The sequence below is a fragment of the Centropristis striata genome, chromosome 4 (assembly GCF_030273125.1).
Source record: "Centropristis striata isolate RG_2023a ecotype Rhode Island chromosome 4, C.striata_1.0, whole genome shotgun sequence".
Classification (NCBI taxonomy): Eukaryota; Metazoa; Chordata; class Actinopteri; order Perciformes; family Serranidae; genus Centropristis; species Centropristis striata.
Genome location: NC_081520.1, coordinates 18,274,501 through 18,296,360, shown reverse-complemented (window position 1 = coordinate 18,296,360; position 21,860 = coordinate 18,274,501). Strand labels below are relative to the sequence as shown.

The 21,860-nt window shown below is 37.8% G+C and overlaps 1 protein-coding gene across 3 annotated transcripts in view; it reads right to left on the bottom strand.

Annotated features, from left to right (window-relative positions):
- mark4b (MAP/microtubule affinity-regulating kinase 4b) overlaps positions 1 to 21,860 on the bottom strand; it is a 76,505-nt gene that overhangs the window by 11,360 nt on the left and 43,285 nt on the right. For all 3 annotated transcript variants that reach the window (XM_059331941.1, XM_059331942.1, XM_059331943.1), the window contains exons 4-15: positions 20,812 to 20,860; positions 20,608 to 20,673; positions 18,181 to 18,251; positions 16,499 to 16,555; positions 15,052 to 15,288; positions 13,822 to 13,941; positions 13,644 to 13,743; positions 11,757 to 11,866; positions 10,775 to 10,967; positions 9,978 to 10,198; positions 8,405 to 8,508; positions 2,710 to 2,988 (exon numbers count right to left, since the gene is read on the bottom strand). In XM_059331941.1, the coding sequence (XP_059187924.1) occupies positions 2,710 to 2,988; positions 8,405 to 8,508; positions 9,978 to 10,198; positions 10,775 to 10,967; positions 11,757 to 11,866; positions 13,644 to 13,743; positions 13,822 to 13,941; positions 15,052 to 15,288; positions 16,499 to 16,555; positions 18,181 to 18,251; positions 20,608 to 20,673; positions 20,812 to 20,860 (1,607 nt within the window). The remainder of the gene's footprint in view (positions 1 to 2,709; positions 2,989 to 8,404; positions 8,509 to 9,977; positions 10,199 to 10,774; positions 10,968 to 11,756; positions 11,867 to 13,643; positions 13,744 to 13,821; positions 13,942 to 15,051; positions 15,289 to 16,498; positions 16,556 to 18,180; positions 18,252 to 20,607; positions 20,674 to 20,811; positions 20,861 to 21,860) is intronic.

The window sequence follows — 21,860 nt, the reverse complement described above, 5'->3', positions numbered from 1 at the left end:
TGAGGAATGGAAAAAAGGAAAATTACCAGCAGAAAAGTCAGAGAGACATTGAACGAAAGAGAAAGCGAGTGAGGGGGAAGACAATATAGAGATGACAGACGACAGTAAGAAGCACAGGAAGAAGAAGAACAAATCAAACTGTCGCTGAGGAGAGAGAAGGATAGACGAGTGGCAGGTGACTGGCAAGGAAAAGCAAAAGTTGTTAAAGAATCAAACAAACAGATAAAGCAACAATAAGCAGCAGAGAAGAACTGACAGTAAATCCACCTGAGCAGCAGACCTGGGTCAGGCTACCGTTTGTTTGCACCTGCTTAGAGTACCACGTGGGCGGGGCTTAGTGCTGCAGGAAACCAGCTGGTGACAGAAGCTAGAAAGTGCTGCACTGCAAAAAAAAGGTGTGTCTAAAAACCAGATAAAAACAATAAATCTGAGGGAAATGATCTTGCTGCATGGACAGAAAATTTACCTTGACAAGATTTCTTAAATTAAGATTGTTAAATCTAGAAATAACCATGTTGAACACTTAACTCTTAAAACCGATAAATGATCTAACACTTCTAAATCTAAAGGTTTTTTTTATCTTGGTAAGAAACAAATAATTGTCAGGTCACTCTGCTCGGGCAGTTCATCGCTGCTTGCTGCTTTAATTTATCTTGTTTTAAGAGTTAATTAAAATTAAATCTATTTTTGGTCAGTTTGTGTCTTTTTTGTCAATTTGTCTTTTTTTTGTGGTCATTTTTACTTCTATTTTTGGTAATTTTGTGTCTTTTTTGATAATTTTGTGTCTTTTTTGGTCAATTTGTGTATTTTTTCAGTCATTTTTACATCTACAGTCATGGAAACATTCTTGATCACCAAAATCATTACAAATAAAACCATGGAAACTGTCTAACTATCAACCAGATACATGACCTAACAGTTTTAAATCTAAAGTTTTTTTTAAATCTTTTGTTAGAACCAAATAATCATCTGGTCACTCTGCTCGGGCCAGTTCATCGCTGCTTGCAGCTTTAATTTATCTTGTTTTAAGCAAATAACATGCTTATTTATAGATTTAACAATCTTAATTTAATAAATCTTGTCAAGTGAAATTATCTGTCCATGCAGCAAGATCATTTCCCTCAGATTTAGTGTTTTTATCTGGTTTTTAGACACACCTTTTTTTGCAGTGTGGTTGGTATTTTCTTAAATTGAAAATGGTTCAACTGTATAATTATGATGGGTTTGATTAGAGATGGGACGATACGTGACTTTGTTGTGAATCATGATTAAAACATTTGTGCCGAATTTCCATTAGCGGCTAGTCGTGAATATCGTCTGAAGTGATTTGATAAAAGCTGTGCAGCTCGCTAACGTGCAGTCCTGTACATGTTCAGTTCCTGATTTGTTTTAATTTGCAACAAAATATTTATCGTTAGCAATTAGCAGTCCCTCTTTTTAAATCCTACACATTAAATGGACTATAGTTTACAACAGTTTTTCCTCAACTGTAACATTAATTTAGCCACAGTTCATAAGGAACAGTTCAGATTGGGGAGAATTTATTTATTTGTGCATCAAGGTTATTATAGTAAGGAAAACTAACGAAATAACGAAAACTAGAATTGAAAAAACATTTTCGTTAACTGAAATAAAAATAAAAACGTTGTTACAAAACTAACTAACACTAACTAAAATTATAGTGAAAATGTCCTTCGTTTTCGTCTTTGTCAACTTTTTTCATACGTAATCCTTTTTAGCTGATATGAAATCTATTTCATCTACCTGGTTTTATGACTCAATAAACACCCCATTACTAAAAAACTAAAACTAACAAAAACTAAACTAAGCATTTTCCAAAAAATAAAAACTAATTAAAACCAGCACTCAAAACCAAAAATTGACAACGAAATTAAAACTAAAACTAATGAAAACTCCAAAACTATTATAACCTTGGTGTGCATGCATCTAGAAAAAAAACGTCCAAAATGCAAAAACACACACGGCAAAGGACAAGAAAAGGTTTGCACTGCAAATAATTTATTCCTGGTGAGGCAACATTTCGATCCTCTCAGATCTTCAGGCCTAAAGAAGATCCTTTTTTAAGAAAAAAGTTTTTATTCAAAACAAAAAAACGTTCTTCTACATTGATTTCTTCTACATTATCCTTTAGACTTCTGTTGGCCAGGATCATAGTGAGATAAAAAGTTTATATCCTTCTGTGTCTAGTTTATCTTCTTTAAATAGATGATTATGTTGATTTTTCATAATTACGCAACAGGTAACCTTTGCCAGCTGTCTGGATGAAGAGGTTAAGCAGGTAAAACAAGCAGGAGGAATAATGATTGAAGAGCATGAGACCCAGGTCTGATCATTAGAGAAGAAAAGGCTGGTAGGTTAGTACTGGTTAAGGAAGAGACAGTGAGAGGCAGCAGGTTAGCTCAATGATCTTTATCCAGTTACAGGCCTTTAAACATTGAAACAGGCTTTTTACAGGCAGTCTGCTGTCACTTCACCACATGTGGATGGTTAGCAGTAATCATCAAACATATACAATCCTTAAAACATTTACAAATGTCAGATTGAGCAAAACACTTAAAGGTTAATCTGTTTCTTGATTTCTATGATTTATCATTTGATCAATTCCTGTTTCAGTCACACATCTAAACAGAACTCATCCTCTTTCAACCCTCTAATCTCTCCTCCTCTTCTCCCGGCTTCTCCCCTTACCTGCGAGTCAACTTGGAAGTGAGTTTGCTGAGCAGGTTGGTGGTGGCCCGGGTCCTGGCGTGGGGCAGGGGGCTGGCATCGTGGGACGGCGTTGGGGAGGCCGGAGGAGCATGAGAGGGAGGACGACGGTCCCTAATCTGCCCTCCGTGGAACGTGCTCCTCACTGTGGACCCCCTGGAGAGGCGGGAGGAGGGCGTGGAGGACGAGGAGGAGGTCCCAGAGGCACCAGCGATGCTGTGGGTGGAGGGGGATGCAGGGGGGAGGCGATGGGAGACAGAACTGGAGGGAGAAGAGAAGAAAAACCACGAGTAAGAACTGTGTAGAAATCAAAAATATCTAACAGTATAGTACATCCTGAAACTTTACAACATATTCCAGATTTTTGTTAGCCTGGCTAACACCAGACTAATCACAGATGAGATCTAGTCCGGAGACCACCGATTAATTTTTCCGTAGAGGAGGCGTGGTTTACGATCCTCCAGAGCCGTATATTGGGCGCTACGAATATCTATCATATCATCTGTGGGTAGCTCTTAGCCAATCGTATCAGTTATACCAGATGACGTATGTAGAGCGACAGAAGACGACTGATGTTTACACGATGGCGCCAATGATTATTGTCGTTTGTGCAAAATATATTTGAAGGACGAAGGACACCCCACATATGTCTATCAAAAGCGTCTGTGCACACTCTTCAGACAGATTTTTTTTTTTCCTCCATCAAGGCGATCAATGGCGAGACGACCACAACGACCGGGGTCGCTAAACCCCATTAGCTTAGCCACTAACGGGGCTAGTTGGTAGATTAGGCTTTTGCCAAATCCTGTTTCTCAGCAAGGCTAAAACATCCTTTTTGGTGGTGATAAAGAGTGTAAAGCCAAATGTTGTTCTTCTTTTAAAATAAACTTTGGCTCTAAACTATCTAGAACACTGTCTACAGCTAGATCCAAAGAGAGCTTGGCGTCTGCTGCAGCCATGTTGGATCCGTAAGAAAACTACAAGCTTCCGTCTGTCCAATAGTATGCGTCATCGTCTCACCGTCCCTCCCCGTTCTCTGATTGGATACCAAAAGCAGGGCTAAGAATCGGCCATGGACATCATGGCGCCTTGCAGTTCCAAACTAAAATCGAGCATGCAAGGCAGCATGGGTATACACAGGCTATATTTTTGTCGGAATTAAAGAAAAATCTAAATCAACCATGAAAATTGCAATCTGCATCTCTCAAACCTCAAACTCTCCACTAGAACCCTCTCATTTTTCTGCACACCCCTTGTCCATTTCCCTTACACACTTATACTTTTTCTCTTGCACACACACACTGCAAAAAAGGGGTGTCTAAAACAAGATGGAATCACTAAATCTAATCTGATAAGATTGTTAAATGTAGAAATAAGCACGTTGAACACTTAAAATAAGAAATTAACTCTTAAAACAAGATAAATTAAAGCTGCCAGCAGTGATGAACTGGCAGAGTGACCTGACAATTATTTGGGTTTTTTTACCAAAATAAAAAAAACTTTAGATCTAGAAGTGTTAGATAATTCATCGTGTTTTAAGAGTTAATTTCTTATTTTAAGCGTTCAACATGCTTATTTCTAGATTTAATAATCTTAATTTAAGAAACCTTGTCAAGGTAAATTATCTGTCTATGCAGCAAGATCATTTCCCTCAGATTTAGTGTTTTTATCTGGTTTTTAGACACCTTTTTTACAGAGCACACACACACACCTCTCCAGCCTGACTCTCTGCTGGCTGGTGGCCTGCGGCTGCTTTTCATAACGCTCCAGATAACACCCACACACAAGGTTCAAGTGGGGCAGAACCATTAAACGAGTTGCGTTGAAGCACAGCCGTTGCAGAGCAAAATCTTTTAACATCAACGTGAACGAGCTGCAGTGGGGCACGCTGGGGACGGGGGGGCCGAGGGAAGGAAAGGAGATGAAGAGCAATAAAAGAAAGGAGACAGGAAGAAGAACTGGTGCAAAAGTGGGGAAGAAAAGTGAAAGGAGAGAAACTATACGTTCAACTCACTTTCACAGAGGTTTTTCCAGTATATAATTCATACTGGAGTATTTCTGTTTCTTTCTCTGTTGCAGTGCAATGCTTGTTATAGTTATGATTGTAAATTATTGACATGAAAGTCCTCAATAGGAAGGTTGAGTGAGACTTTCTTTACTCAAACATTATTCAAAAGTTTTACGTTGTGTCTTGCAAAAGATAAAAGGAGGATTGCTATAATTGAATAAGAATAATTCTGTCAGAGTTCAACAGTGTGTACATTAAAATAAGTATTTGTCCTTGTAATCTAAAATAAATAAACTTTAGTATGTTTAGTAAAAGTGCCTCATCAGGATATTTTGGACATCAGGACTGTCTTTGTCTCTTTTTCCTTGTCATCATAGATTAGTGTGTGTATATAATGCTTGTATACACAAATGTGTACACTGCAAATATTTGGTTCTTACCAAGATAAAAAAAAAGTTAAAAAAAAACTTAATTTCCTATTTTAAGTGTTCAACTTCACGCTATAATCTTATTTCTAGATTTAATAATCTTAATTCAAGAAATCTTGTCACGTGAAATGATCTTGCTGCATGGACAGATAATTTCACTTGTTTTGAGTACCTTCTCCCTAAGATTTAGTGTTGCTATCTTGTTTTTAGACACCACTTTTTGCAGTTTATACTTAAGTAAAGTTGAACATCTTAAATAAACAAAGTAAGATAAGTCACACAAACAACAAACAAGTGTTCTGTGTCTCTTTTGTGGACTTTTGCCACTGACAGACACGATTTCCATGTGTGTTTATTAAATAAATGTGATCTGTGTGTTTAAGTGTATGTGTGTGTGTGAGTGTCCATGCACGTGTTTGTCCCATCAACCACTCTAGCATGGCATCACATTGACAAGGCCTCTGAGGCAAGAGGAGGGTAACACTGGCACAATGCCAGTCCTCACTTCATGGTGCTGCTCTCTCTGGCTCACCTCCCCTGTTTCTCCCTCTCTCCCACCTCCTCCTCACCCTCCTCCCTCTCTTTTCCAACATCCTATCCTAACTTTACCTGTCATTCTCTACTTCCTTCACCAAATATGCCTGTTAAACCCTCTGAACCTCCAAGCACTTTTAAGGTTGTTGTATTTTTTGGTTCCTTTCACATTTTACTCACTGTGTTCTTTGTTTTTTTCATTGCAATATATTATATAATAATAATATAGAAGTACTCCTAGCCTGGCTATACCCATGCCGCCTTGCATGCTCTTTTTTGTTTTGAACTGCAAGGCAGTATGGTGTCCATGTCTGATTCTTAGCCCTGCTTTTGGTATCCAATCACAGAACGGGGAGGGACGGTGAGACGATGATGCGTACTATTGGACTATTGTAGTTTCTTACGGATCCAACATGGCTGCAGCAAACGCCAAGCTCTCTTTGGATCTAGCTGTAGACAGTGTTCTAGATAGTTTAGAGCCAAAGTTTATTTTAAAAGAAAAACGTTTGGCTTTACACTCCTTTATCACCACCAAAAAGGGGGTTTTAGCCCTGCTGAGAAACAGGATATGGCAAAAGCCTAATCTACCAACTAGCCCCGTTAGTGGCTAAGCTAATGGGGTTTAGAGACCCCGGTTGTTGTGGTTGTGGACTCCTGGGCGACTATCACTCCTAATAATGCTAACCTCTCTGATATGCTCCTTGTTTTTTTTGGAAATGGAGTGTCCTTCTTCCTTCATATATATTTTGCACAAACGGCAATAATTGTTCGGCGCCATCATGTAAACATCAGTCGTCTTCTGTCTCTCTACATACGTCATCTGGTATAACTGATACGATTGGCTAAGAGCTACGTACAGACGATATGATAGACATTCGTAGCGCCCAATAAACGGCTCTGGACGATTGTAAACCACGCCTCCTCTACGGAAAGATGAATAGGTGATCTCCAGACTAGATCTCATTTGTGGTATAGTCTGGTGTTAGCCAGGCTAAAGTACTCCAGCACCTCGATGGAAACAGCACGATCATGGCCAGAACAAGGCAGAATAAAAACACTGATATATTCCCAGAAATCACCTGAAGGTCTTTGGGTTACGTTTGCCGTATATCAAAACATGGAAAAAACACAGAACTGTTCTTAAACAGCAGTGAGTCGGTCCATCAGCACAATTTGATGTTGTTTTTTCTCTTTGGTATCTGATAAAGCATCATGGTTTGCAATCGTGTTTGTGCAGCTTTTTAAAAAAATATCTGTAAATGTACTCATGTTTTTCTTCACTGCTGTTAATGAATTCTTAGACTTTTAAAACCATCCATCGTCTCTTATCCACTCGATACACCCTCTCCCTGACCCGCCCCCAGCCCCCCTCTCCATCTGTGGAGGAACATTTTCCTGGAGGTCAGGCGACAGACAGGAACCTTCTGGCTCTTCCTCTGGGATGCAAAGTTACAGCATGATGAAGAGACAGAGGGACGAAAAACAGGTCAGCCAGAATGAAAGTGAGATAGTGGGAGAGTGACCATAGGAAAGAAGGGAGAGAGGAAGAGAGAGAGGGAGGGAGAGGAGACGTGGTTGCCATGCTCCGACACTGACGAGCAGACAACCATCTGTCACAACAACTGACAGTTCGTACTGGGCACATAAACACACACAGGAACACACACACACACACACATGCACACTTTAAGCCCTTCATCCTCTCGAAGAGACAAAATGTATGTGAGACAAACACTCTCTAAGCTCAGTCCTTAAGAATGAACAAACCCTTTACCAAATACTTCCACACTGTATTCATTATGAATATAAATGTTTGTTACACTGGGTTAAAGAACATGCAACTGGGCAGTTAAACTTTAAATTGTGTCATTTATTCTATCTTTTACATGTTCATCTTGCTATTGCTTCTTTTTTATTACACTAACATTAAGGGCAGATTTCTTAATAGTTTATGCATCACTTGTTTTCATAAAACTTAGGGGAGAGCGTGACTTTGTGCTCCACAAAACCTGCAAAAACAAGACAAAAACGAACCCTGAAATACTCAAAGTGCACCCCATAACTCCACTGCCCAGCAGATCAGCATCAATGGCTCCTGGGCCATTTGCATGTATTTAAATTAGGCAATGTGCATATATTTGGTGCAAAATTAAACCCTTTCTATGCAAATGAGCCTCATTGTAAAAACTATCCAATTCACAAAGATCAGCGTTAATTAGCGTCTTTAGGCAGTTGGTGGAAACTGAGTGTCCACTCACACTAATTTATTTTGGGATGCAGTGACAGTTGTGTCATGAAACTAAATGAATAAAGCTCCCTACATGTCATTTTTGAAAAGAAATGAGAATTTATTTTTCCCCCAAATCTGGTTATAATGCAGCTGGGAGAGACTGCTGCAGGAGGACTGTGCTGCTTTGACTCGTTCTTAACCCTGACCAGCTTCTCCAGGTCCATCAGTGAGTTTAGATACAAGATGAGGTGAAATTTAGAGTCAAACTGATGCCAAAACCTTCAGCATCACTTCTTGTTTGTTTATACATAACAACATGCTCCTTGGCTGTTGGCTGTAGATCAAATTTCCACAGGTGAAGCAAGAAAAAAGCAGCCCAAATGCTGGCTTATGTTGTTTTTTAACAGCTTCAGAAATGTTGGTGATGTCGTTCAAACACTTAGTGTATCTTTTCCAGTAATAAGAGGCTCCTCTCACCTGTTCTCTTTGCCGTTCTGCAGCAGTGTGTGTCTATCAGTGGTGGATCGGTCCGTACACACATACGTGTTTCTTCGAGTCATGGCACTGGCAGGGATGTTATTCTGGGGAAAGAATCAGAAAAAATTATTTTATTGGAATAAACAATGTCTTTAAAACAAATATGATGACCGTTTTTGTTTAATTTCAATATTAAAATAATTTTTGGTGTAGAGGAAATATCTGTTTATGTTGAAAATCAAGCAATTTTTTTGAAGGATTATACAATATCTCCTTACCTTGAAAACATTACTGTTAAAATCAAGCATTCTCCAAACTTTCGAGACTTTTAACAAGCCTAGATGTGGTGGGGAATTGTGGTTTACAAAAAAAAGATGTGAGTGAAAATGCCGTCCCATGCCTGACATCGTATGTGACATTAGATTAGAAAAGGACTTGTTTGGTAAACCCTGTAATGTCTGAGGATTTTAAAGAGTTAATCTCAGGTTAATCTGGCTGCTGTCTTCAACTATTCCCTAAACTCTCGCTCACTTAAGCTAATCTTACTGATCAACCATCTGTTTAAGAAACTCATGTATTGTCAGTCTACAATATTAATATACTTCAATCATGCATATTTATTTATCAATATATTCATCTTTCCCTCTTGCTGCCCAAATATTTTCATGAATTGACAAGACACCAACAGAGGCTCCATACAGCAGGAATTCTCATATTCATGTAGTAAAATTATCTTCATCCCTCAATAATTTGAAGTTAAGACTGAAAGCTGTTAAACCTGTTAAATCAAGACTCATAATAGTTTATTTTCCAGTATAGTTGTCATTTGATCATTATCTCTTATACATGCTCATACACTCATACATTCAAATACAATTATTTAAGTTTAAATTATGAGATAAAAAGTCAAAATATGAGATAAAAAGTTAAAATTATGAGATAAAAAGGCATAATTATTAGATAAAGTAAAAATGATGAGATAAAAAGTCATAATTATGAGATAAATGTCTAAATTATGAGATAAAGTCAAAAAGATCATAAAAAGTCATAATTATGAGATAAAACCAAAACTATGAGATAAAAAGTTGCAATTATGAGATAGACTTTTTTGTGTATGTGCTATAAAATGTCACTTGTATTGCTTTGTTTTTTGTTGTTATTTGTTGTAGCTTTCTCTCATTGTTGTTGTTGATTTTTTTTTTATTTTTTGTATATTTCTTGGGGAGGTGCTTTTTATAAGTCCATATAGGGTTTTATAACCTCTCCTGCATTTACTATTCTTGTTTCATTTCTGTTTTTTGTGATTGTCTTTTCTTATGGTGCAAATAAAAAAAAGAAAAGAAGAAACCAGAATCTCCACTTCACCCTGCTTCAGTTTGTGTTTCACCTCTTCTCTAATCTGTGGAGGACTCTCCATAATATCTGTGTCACTGTTGTGTAATCTGAGGAAATGGGATTAGGAAGACTGAGGATTCTGCCATCTGTACCTGTTCTATTGATGAGAGATTAAAGGGGACAGATGTCTGACTCTGGACCAATCATCACACACACTAAAACATCCTCCTGGCCTTACCGTGGTGGCGTTGACTTCCTTGCGCCGGTCGGGTATCTCTGATTTATTTGGGTTGTGGGCGGAGCTGACCATGGGGCTGGAGGGGGTCGGGATGCTACGGGAGCCAACCGTACTGGTGCTGGGCTTGCGGCTTGACAGACGCTCCTCTTTAAGTCCCGCTCCTTCGCCCACACCACTGGGACTCCTCTTTGGGTGTGTCGACCCGGGAACCGCTGGACCACCTGACAGACAGAAAACACTCTCAGTGAGATGTGGGCTTCAATCAATCAATAATTCAGACTTTATTTGTATACAAGAGAGATGTAACACAAAGTGCTGTACATAAAAAAAGAAGTAATAATAATAATAATAATAATAACAAAACATAGAAAGAAGCAAACACCCTCATCCCATTATTATTATTATTATTATTATAAACAAAGCACAAACTGAGGAAGCTCCATCTCAACGTGGAGCAGTGAGGAAACACTGGAGGCAGCTTAGAAATTAATTAGATAAAATAAATAAAAGTAAAGTAAGGTAAGATAAAATAAAATAAAATAAAATAAAAATAAAAACAAAAGTAACTAATAACAATAAAAAGTAAAAAAAAAAAGCTAGATAAAAAAAATAAAAAACAATAAATAAATAATTAAAAAGTAGAGCATGATAATATATATATATACATATATGTAAAAATGACATATTTTCCTTCCATATATATGCTTAACAGCTGTTCTATCACCTTTTCAACAGAATTCATTAAAACCAACTTTAACTAATCACAAGACGTCACTGATGTCACTGCGGTGCCTTACAGAAGTCCGAGTGTCGTCTCTGGCGGTGGTAGGTGGAGGCGCTGCGCTGGGCCTTGTGTCCAGAGGAGGAGGAAGCTGCAGCGGAGGAGGAGGAGGAGGAGGTGGAGTGTTTGCTGGTTCCGTTGCTGATGGTGCCGGGTCGGACTCGAGCCAGACTCAGACTGCTGCCCGACCGAGACTCACTGCCCTCCGTCTGAGAAACACACAAAAGGACACAGAAAAGACTTACAATATGACTCTCTGTGTGTTAACCAACGGCTAGAACAAGACTATGTTGGTCCAGGAAAATAAACTGCAAATATCTGACACAAAACGCTCCCTCTTAAACCTTAAACCTGACTCCCACACTGCAAAAAAGTTTTGTCTAAAAACAAGATAAAAACACTAAATCTGAGGGAAATGATCTTGCTACACGGACAGATAATTTACCTTGAATTTACCAAGATTTCTTAAAATAAAATTGTTAAATCTAGAAATAACCATGCTGAACGCTTAAAATAAGAAATTAACTCTTATAAACAAGATAAATTATCTAACACTTCTAAATCTAAAGTTTTTTTTTATCTTGGTAAGAAAAAAATAATTGTCAGGTCACTCTGCTCGGGCCAGTTCATCTCTGCTTGCAGCTTTAATTTATCTTGTTTTAAGAGTTAGTTTCTTATTTTAAGCGTTCAACATGCTTATTTCTAGATTTAATAATCTTAATTTAAGAAATCTTGTCAAGTGAAATTATCTGTCCATGCAGCAAGATCATTTTCCTCAGATTTAGTGTTTTTATCTGATTTTTAGACACACCTTTTTTGTGGTGTTTCTTAAATTTGAGACAATTTTATTAGCACTTCATCTGGCAAAATATGTCATCTACATAGTCAAATAAAGGCATAAACAGTTGGCTAATATTCCACCTAAAAAGGAGGAATCTGTAAAATAAAAAATTAAGCAGAACAAACATACAGAACTAAATATAAGTTGATAAGCTCACCTCATTCTTGCGTCCCAGCAGTAGGTATGTGGCGGTGACCTCGTTGTACTTCTGATTGGACAGCGAGTCTCTGATCTCCTCTCTGGTGAAGCCCATCCCAACCATCACATCTGGAACCAGACAAATTGCAATTTTCACAGCAAGTGACAAGCTACACAGAAATCAGCACCACTCCGGTTTGGAGAGCTAAAACAATGCACTGCTGAGACAGGGCAAAACAAAAAAATCTGTTATCTCATCTTATATAAGTTTAAGTGTACACTTTATTTAGAATATTTTCAATCAATGCGTTTACATGCACAGTTGAATCGAGCTATGCTTAAAAATCCATATTGGCGTCTAATAGGACTTCTGTCCTTGTCCCAGTTTACATGCAACTGAGAAAATCGAATAACTGACGGGAACGTGTCCTCCTCCTCAACACTGGGTGGACATATGCGTCGTTTCAGCAGGTTAATATGGCGCCCTTTCTGTTGACCTCAGTTCAACACTTTGTCGACCGGCTAATGTGCAACCGGCTAATTCGACCGGCTAATGGTGGAGCATGCACACATGCGTTGTCTTGTCATACATGCAGGTGAAAATCCTTTTCCAATCACATTCTCTGGGTGTCCTAATCAGAGTTGGAGAACTCTGACATCAGTCGGACTAACACGTTTACATTCACTTCAGTTGTCCAGTTATAGTCAGATTAAGGCAATAATTCTTTTTTTCAAGTGTCATGTAAACGTACTGACTATTTACAGCCCTTTCCTACGAGGAACTGAAGTCGTTATCTGTGTTCTCTTCAAAGCCAAAGTAATTTCACCTTGAAGAACACTGGTCTACTGCTGCCTTAGTTGATTTGTTCCTTTGTGTTATTGTGTGATTTTGGTGAATCTGATCTAACCCTTTAAAACACCATAAAAAGTCACACAATGACACAAACAAACTAGCTGATTGAGGCAGCGGTAGACAAGCAACTCTAGTGTGCTGATAAATAAAACTACTGTTTTTGTCAAAGCAGTCTGGCTTCCCTGTGAGAAACCGTCTGGCGGGAAGTTAAAGCAGTGAAAATATTCTAAATGCAGCAAAGATTTAAACTGATTTTTTTAATATGCTTGGCTTCTGCCCTCGTTCACAGGAGTACATTACTTATCTTCTGTGTCAGTACTCTACAACATCAACTGTGGTTAATATACTGACTATGGATAAGAACCTCTTTCAGCTTTAATGGTTACTGAATTATGACTGAATTATCTCATAGCACATTCATGAAGAGGAGGCTTTGAGCGATACAACGTGCCAGCTTTCTCTGGTGCAACAGAATTTCCCTCAGTAGTGAGCAAACCAGGTACTACACTGCAAAAAAGGTGTGTCTAAAAACAAGATAAAAACACTAAATCTGAGGGAAATGATCTTGCTGCATGGACAGAGAATTTCACTTGACAAGATTTCTTAAATTAAGATTATTAAATCTAGAAATAAGCATGTTGAACACTTAAAATAATAAATTAACTCTTAAAACAAGATAAATTAAAGCTGCAAGCAGCGATGAACTGGCCCGAGCAGAGTTCACTGCAAAGTATTTGTTTCTTACAAAGATAAAAAAACAAACTTAAGATTTAGAAGTGTTAGATAATTTATCTTCTTTTAAGAGTTAATTTCTTATTTTAAGTGTTCAACATGCTTATTTCTAGATTTAACAACCTTAATTTAAGAAATCTTGTCAAGTGAAAGTGAAAGATCATTTCCCTCAGATTTACTGTTTTTATCTGGTTTTTAGACCTTTTTACAGTGTGATGAATCTGCAGAGGTTTAAGGAGCCTCAGCTCTCGCTGAATATCACTTCATCCTACTGTGATCAATGATTAAGTGAATAACTGAGCAGTAAGAGGCGTTTCTCACCGATGCGACTGGTATTATTATAGTCCTCCACAGGTTCTGTGTGGGGCTTCAGCTCGTCTCCATCGTAGCCGACATTAATCCACTTATCTTTCAGTATTTGCTGTTGAGGAAAGATAAGGAGAGCTTAATATTTAGCCACTAATGTGGTCGATGTGAACCAGCTGTGTTTCCTGCTCACCTCCAGCGAGGAGCGCTTGGTGGGGTTGAGGACCAGGAAGCGGCGAAGGATCCCCTCGCAGTCTGTCGACATGTAGAAGGGCACGCGGTATTTTCCCCTCAGAACACGCTCCCGCAGCTCCTGAACGCAGCATACAATGATACACAACAAGGTTGTTATAGTTAACGAAAACTAGAATTGAAAAAACATTTTCGTTAACTGAAATAAAATTAAAACGATAACTAACTGAATGTAACTAACTAACTGACTGTATTGTGTGGTTACAAAACTAACTAAAAAAATACCCCATAACCAAAAAACAAACAAATAAAAACTAAACTAAAACTAAGCATTTTCCAAAAAATAAAATCTAATCAAAACTAGCAAACACACTCTAAAAACGACTTAAAAATAACTGAATTTGAAAAAAAAAAAAATTCACAACGAAATTAAAACTAAAACTAATGAAATATCCAAAACTATTATAACCTTGATACACAATTAATTTCTTCCACAGGGACACCGAATCATTAAATAACCAGGCAATATTTCTAGATTTGCTTGTTTTCTGGTAGTTAAATAAATAAATATTCCATGGTAAAGCCTTTTTTATACACCCTACAAATGAGAAGTACCGAAGAACTTTTATGCAAAGTGAACAGTTTCAAATTAAGTATAGAGAAAATATAAATATTTCAATGCACCGACTATGTTGACCTGATTGACCAATATACAAATACAGAGTCATTAAATTGAGACTACGATTAAACTACTAACTTCTTACTGGTTACTGGTTTTAACAGACACATTACTCCCATTTTAGCTTCTCTTCATTGGCTACGTGTCTATCTTTTTTCTTTCTTTCTTCATTTCTTCATTGTTGGTTTCTTATTTTTTCATGAGTTTTATTCATGCTTGTTCTTGTTGAACGCTGTTTTTAAAGGTGCTATATAAATAAAGGTATTATTATGATTATTATTATTAACTATGCTTGGGTACTCCGATATATTTCCAAATATTTCACATTGGATTTTCCAAGAAATATGAATATGTGCTTGTTATTATCAACTAAGACAACGTAACTGCCTATCATAATATCTCAATTTATTATTTCATCATGATACAATAACATAAATACAATTAATTGTTCTATTGAATTTTCAGCAGTTCAACGAAGAAATGTCTTCACAGGAGATTTTAGTCACACCAACAATAATAAAACTAGAATAAATCAGATTCCCCGTCTCCCACCTTGAGGTTCTGTCCGTCGAAGGGCAGCGATCCGCTAACCAGCGTGTACAGGATGACCCCCAGGCTCCAGATGTCCACCTCCGGACCGTCGTACTTCTTCCCCTGGAAGAGCTCCGGGGCGGCGTAGGGCGGGGAGCCGCAGAACGTGTCCAGTTTACTGCCAGCAGTGAACTCATTACTGAAGCCAAAGTCGGCGATTTTGATGTTGGAGTCGGCGTCTAACAGTAAGTTCTCCGCCTGAAGGAAACAACAGACGGTGAAGTTAAGCTATAATCAAGTGGAGAAAGCTTATTTGCAACTTGAGTCTGTCATCTTTAATCAGCATTGTCATATACAGATGTTCATGTAGAGATGTTCATATAGAGATGTTCATATGGAGATGTTCATATGGAGATGTTCCGATACCATTTTTTCCCTCCCGATACAGATTCCGATACTTGTGCTGTGGGTATCAGCCGATACAGGGTACCGATCTGATACCAGTATGTTATAAATAAAATATCAGACTACACCTGCATGACTGATATGATTATCATTGTGGTTATTGTGGTCATTAAGCGGCGAAATCTCACATTTTTGACAACAGACAGGTTGGTCATCCAGGATAATAAATTCCAGGATTTTGTCTGTTATCTCTCTGGGGAATTTTTCTCATTGCTGGAAGGCAGCTTCCAGAGTTTGCTGCTGCGGTTCGCCCTTCTTTTTCTCTTTTGTTTTAGAAAATGTGTCGTGCTCTTTAGGGTGACGCGTTTTCAGGTGTTTAATTAAATTGCTTGTGTTAAAATTAGCAACACTCGTGGCTCCCCTTGAGATTTTATCTTTGAACACGTTACATGATAGTGCTACTTAGCTTAGCTCCAAACATTGCGTCAACCTGCTCTGACACACGTGTGTGTCTGTTGTGTCTGTGTTACATAATCAATTCCTCCTTGTCCCTCTAAAACAGCAGCTGCAGGTTGCAGCACAGCGCCACTGTTTTAAGAGCGGTGAAGAAGAACTGTGGCAGAGCTTAACGGAGTGAACCGGTAAATAGATTACTAATTTAATAAATGAAGTGGTATCGGATCGGTGCCTGGACTCCAGTACTCACTGATACCGATGCAGCATTTCAGCAGAATCGGAGCAATTTCCGATACTGATATCGGAATCAGAACAACTCTACTGTCATACAGGAAGTGCTGTTTCTTCTGCATATGTAGTGGACAACACTTTTGGCAGATTTAAATAAATGGTTGTTGTATTTTTGCAAAACCCTCTTGATGCCAAAGACAATTTGTGGAAAGTTATGAATATAAGCTTTACCTCATTCATCAATTCATTCAAATTAAATACAAAGTCTGTATAATATGATATGTGGTCTAGTTGAGACAAACTTTCACAGATTTTTGTTTATCTGAAGACAGTGCATTGACCCTTTATTCTTCTTCTTATAGCTTTGTGTAATCACCTTCAAGTCTCTGTGAACAATCTTCTTCAGATGGCAGTAGTGCACCGCCGAGATAATCTGAGGAGGGAGAAAGACAGAAAGCACAAAAGAGAAGCAGATGATTGAATTTCTTGCCATGCAATCGTGAGTACAGTTTGTTTAAAATCTGTCTGAACCAACCACAGTGAACACAAAAAACACTGTTTCTGTCCTGCTCTGCTCAGTTACAAGCCAAGCAGAAACAATAAACAATATACTACTATTTCACATATAGTTCCCTGTAAATGACTTGGATTACCTTTGAGTGTGAAAGGTGAATAAGTCAACAGCTGCTGTAATGTTTAGTTAGCAGAATACATTTATATTTCCTCTTCCTCTCTTCTTAATCAGTCTAATCGAATGCTCCCTATACATCAGAAGACTGTGAAAGATTTGGAAAAGACTCCTGTAAAACTCTGGTGTCCCACCTGCTCACATCTAAAGACAAGTGTTTAGAGTTTCTAGTCTCACACTGTAGATTTTAGACAGACTGTCAATCTAGCAGGGAAACTAATTACAAGACTACAACTAGATTCTTTTAGCAGTTTTTCCATCATGCTCTTAGTAAAAACTGACTAAATGGAGGAGAAGCAGCTTTTGGCTCCAGCTGCTCTAGTGTGTGACTCAGTGGTTTGTGTTGAAAAAAACAACAACAAAAAGAAGAGAAGACGCCACAAAATGATCCTTTCACAAAGCTGAAAAAGGGGTTTCTGTTTTTATCACATGAAAAGTTGACTATTTTACAGAAAAAATAGAAATAAGGAAGAATAAAAGGAACATTTAGAAATGAGTTCATGATATACGTTTGTGTCCAATTTAATTATAATGTGTTTAACTGAATAATTATATTTATCAGCTCTATCAACTTTCATTTAGTTAATCATACATTAATCATGGATTATTTATTACTTATTTATGTATACATTTATTGATACATTTTAACTGGGTCTCCTTACTGTTCTCTTTACTAAGAAACATCTAAATACATGACATCACTATATTTTTATTGAGGCATTATTGTGATGTTCCTTTTTCCTGTGGAAGTGGTTTTACTGGCCGGTCTTGAACCGGGGACCTTTCCCCCGCTCATCTATTGGTTGGTGATTGTGTTACATCACTGAGACTTGAGATAACATCAAACACGTTTGATATGATCCAAACCCATTTTACATCTATTTTTGGTCATTTTGTGTCTTTTTTGATCATTTTAACATCTATTTCTGGTCATTTTGTGTCGTTTTAAGCCATTTTAAAATATCTTTTTGAACATTTTGTGTCTTTTTCGATAATTTTTTGTCATTTTTACATCTACAGTCATGGAAACATTCTTGATAATAACCAAAATCATTATGAATAAAACCATGTTGTGTTACGTCACTGCGACAAACCCAAGACTAGGAAAAGACTGATATGAAACAGAGCAGATTACTACCTTAAACTTAACCATGGAGATGACGGGAGTGCCGTGACTCCAGTAAAACTCCTAGATTTACTAAAGACTTTCAGCTTTTAGTCTGGGACTGGGGACATCTGTTGGTGGAAGACCAGCATTAATCTTCCAACCACAAGGAGTAAGTGGCTGTCAGATGTCAACAGCCGTGTGATTGGGGAGGTAACAGCAGCTGTTAGCTGTGTGACAGACAGACTAGTGAGGTTTAACTGACCTGTCTGAACTTGGCTCTGGCCTCTTTCTCCTTCATTCTGCCGTGAGCCACGAGGTAGTCGAACACTTCGCCTGGAGGGGAAACAAAACAGTATGTCTGTAGTTCAGGCGAGTTATTTAAAAGTCACATTTTCCAAACACTTTCAAACTGTGTATGACTACAAAACTGTCACCAGCAATGCCGTTCATCACAGTTTTAGCAGTCATTCTTTCTGCACACATCGATTCTCACAACACCCGCCAAGGTTAGAATAGTTCTGAATTTTCATTTGTTTTTACTTTATTTTATTTTGACCTTTCAGTTTTCATTTTAGTTTTGTAAAAACATCCAGATATTCCCAAAGAATAACAAAACAAATCCAGAAATTTCTAAACTGCTTGAGAAAAAACTTTTCATATTTCCAAACTACTTTTTTAAAGAAACTACTTGAAAGACAATCCTGATATTCCCATTGATAACTATTAAAAGAAAAATCCAAAAAATTCCCAAACTATTTTTAAAAAATCCAGAAAATTCCCTAACTGCTTGAAAAATCCTGATATTCCCAAACTGCCTGAAAAAAAATCATTGCCTCCGAAAACTGCTTGAAAACAAGATAAAAACAGTAAATCTGAGGGAAATGATCTTGCTGCATGGACAGATAATTTCACTTGACAAGATTTCTTAAATTAAGATTATTAAATCTAGAAATAAGCATGTTGAACGCTTAAAATAAGAAATAAACTCTTGTCAAATGAAATTATCTGTCCATGCAGCAAGATCCTTTCCCTCAGATTTACTGTTTTTATCTTGTTTTCAGACACCTTTTTTGCATTGTGACTTTCCGAAACATCTGGGGAAAAAAAATCCTGATATTCCCAAACCTACTTGGAAAAAAGTCTGACCTTTCCAAACTGCTTTACTCAAAGCCAAACATCTGACCCTCGAGGTCCTAAATAGTAAAAGGGTTCTGAGGTTAACAGAGCTGCTGCCTCCTTATTAGGTCTGAGAAGGAAGAGCTCACACAACATACAGAGAGAGATTAACGGATCATGAGGAGAAAAGAAAGAAAAATAGAGACTCTGCAAAAATAGAAGAGTGCCTGGGAAACAGCTGAACAATGTTTTAGACCGAGATGAACACAAGAAAGAAAAAGGAAAATGTTGATTTGGTGGTCAAACTCCAGGCACAACATATACAAATTGTTATAGCTATTTATTTTAGCATTCTGGATCCCTCCTCTAAATGTCCAGTTTTATTTTTTAATTTTTCTTATTTATTTATAATTTTTTTATTTATTTGGCTACTGTTCACCCCTCCTGTTTTTCTTTGAAGAAGAGAGAGTTGCGTTTGCTCATAATCAGTACTATTTATTGTTTTTTCGCTTATTTTATGTGAATATGACTCTCTAGTTCTGGGTGGGGGGGTTCTAAAAGGGGGAAAATGGGTGAAATGCTTCCTTACTGATTGAATATGTATTATGTCTCAACAACCCAATAAAGATATATATGGAGAAAAAAAAAGTAAAGAGATTTGAGAATCACTAATGAAAATGGAGACAAAGGGACTCAGTCCTTTCTACTCTATATGAACAAATTGATCAGTCGTTCTGTATTGTTTAGTCAGAGCTAGAGGTCGACCGGTATATCAGCCGGCCGACATATCGGGGCGATATTTGTGTTTTTTACTTGTATCGGTATCGGCCGATACGTGCATTTGTTCGCCCATCAATCATCCCATTTCACTGAGCCAACACCAGGCAAGGCATTTTAACCATTTGTTGAACAGACGGCGCCATCTAGTGGGCTCTGAAAATAATGAAAATGGTTCATGAAGCTTAATTTGGACATCACTACACTGTAAAACCCAACTTGTTGTTTCAACTTAAATATTTGGGTGTCCATGCTGCGAAATAATTTTATGTCACGAAAACAAAGACAATGGAGTTAACTCAAATGGATCTTCATATTTGACTCAATATTTTAAGTTAAAATGATTTCTTGCACAAAACCACTTGCCATTCTCTGATGAGCTACTGCTGATACCAGAAAAAATAAAAACACATCAAATATGTGGATCATCTGAGGCGCCACCACCTCCAGACCTAGAACAACATACACATTGTTTGCTATCCAACTGTTAATATGTTTTGTTTGTTTTGTTAATAAATGTTTCTTTTTTTGTTTAAATTGAGACTTGTGTAACATTTGTTATCATTGTGTCATTTTTATCATGTAAATGGAGGAAGAAAAGGCAACATCGGCTTCAAGAATCAGCCCAAAAAAATCGGCAGCACGTATCAGGGATCGGTTAAGATTGATGTCAAAATAATCGGTATCAGCCTTAAAAAACCTGTATCGGTCGACCACTATCAGTCAGAGCAATCAATGTAATTGGCTCCAATCAATACTTGGCAACGATGACGAGGGTGGTGGAGCTGTCACTCACCTCCACTGGCGTACTCCATAATCAGGTAAAGAGTCTTGTCCGTCTCAATCACTTCGAACAACTTCACTGCAACACACAGAAGAAGAGGCGTTAACACACACAAGCACACACACGCACGCACGCACGCACGCACGCACGCACGCACGCACGCACGCACGCACGCACGCACACACGCAAGGTAAATAAGTGAAATGTGTAACTCACCGATGTTGGGATGGCTGAGAGTTTTCATGATGCGTACCTCTCGAAACAGCTGAAATAAAGAGGAGAAAATGAACCGTCAATATTCTTGTGAAGTCCAGTGGTGGAGAAAGTATTCAGATCCACCTTTTACTAAAGTAAAAGTACTAATACCACACGTACTGTAGGCCTGTATTCAAAACTTTCTTCAGTAAAAGTAAAAAAGTATCAGCAAACAAGATAAATTACAGCGATGAACTGGCCCGAGCAGAGTGACCTACAAATGATTTGTTTCTTACCAAGATAAAAAAAAAAACCTTTAGATTTAGAAGTGTTAGATAATGTATCTTGTTTTAAGAGTTAATTTCTTATTTTAAGCATTCAACATGCTTATTTCTAGATTTAACAATCTTAATTTAAGAAATATTGTCAAGTGAAATTATCTGTCCATGCAGCAAGATCATTTCCCTCAGATTTACTGTTTTTATCCTGTTTTTAGACACACCTTTTTTGCAGTGTAGGATCAGTGTGGTATCATATTTTATACTAATATTGTATCAATGTTTGAATATCTGGTACTATAACAACCTTCCACAACAATATTGTTCTTCTGTATATTCATAGAGCCTCAGCTGGTGTATAATCAGCGTCCCCTCCCCCGCTCATCGTTAGGACCACCTCTAGACCCGGCCCACCCAGGGGAGCGTCTCATAGCGCGAGGCTGACAGAGGGCCTCCTCCCCTGGGTGGAGTCTCCCTCTGCAGCCCCCTCTCATCCATCACTGAGCTCCAGACTGCTGCCTCATCCTGCCTCTCTCTCTCTCCGCCTCTCTGTCTAATTAAAGTAATGTATTTGTCTCCAATTTAAAAGATTACTGAAGGAAAGCGCCAGGAGAGCTGCGTCACAGTAGAACATGCTGATGTTTTTAGCACCAGATGGATTACAGTAAATTGAACAACATTTTTAGAAAAAATATAAAGTGAAATCTCAACTCTCAAACTGTAAAAAAAAGGTGTGTCTAAATACAAGATAAAAACACCAAATCTGAGGGAAATGATCTTGCTGCATGGACA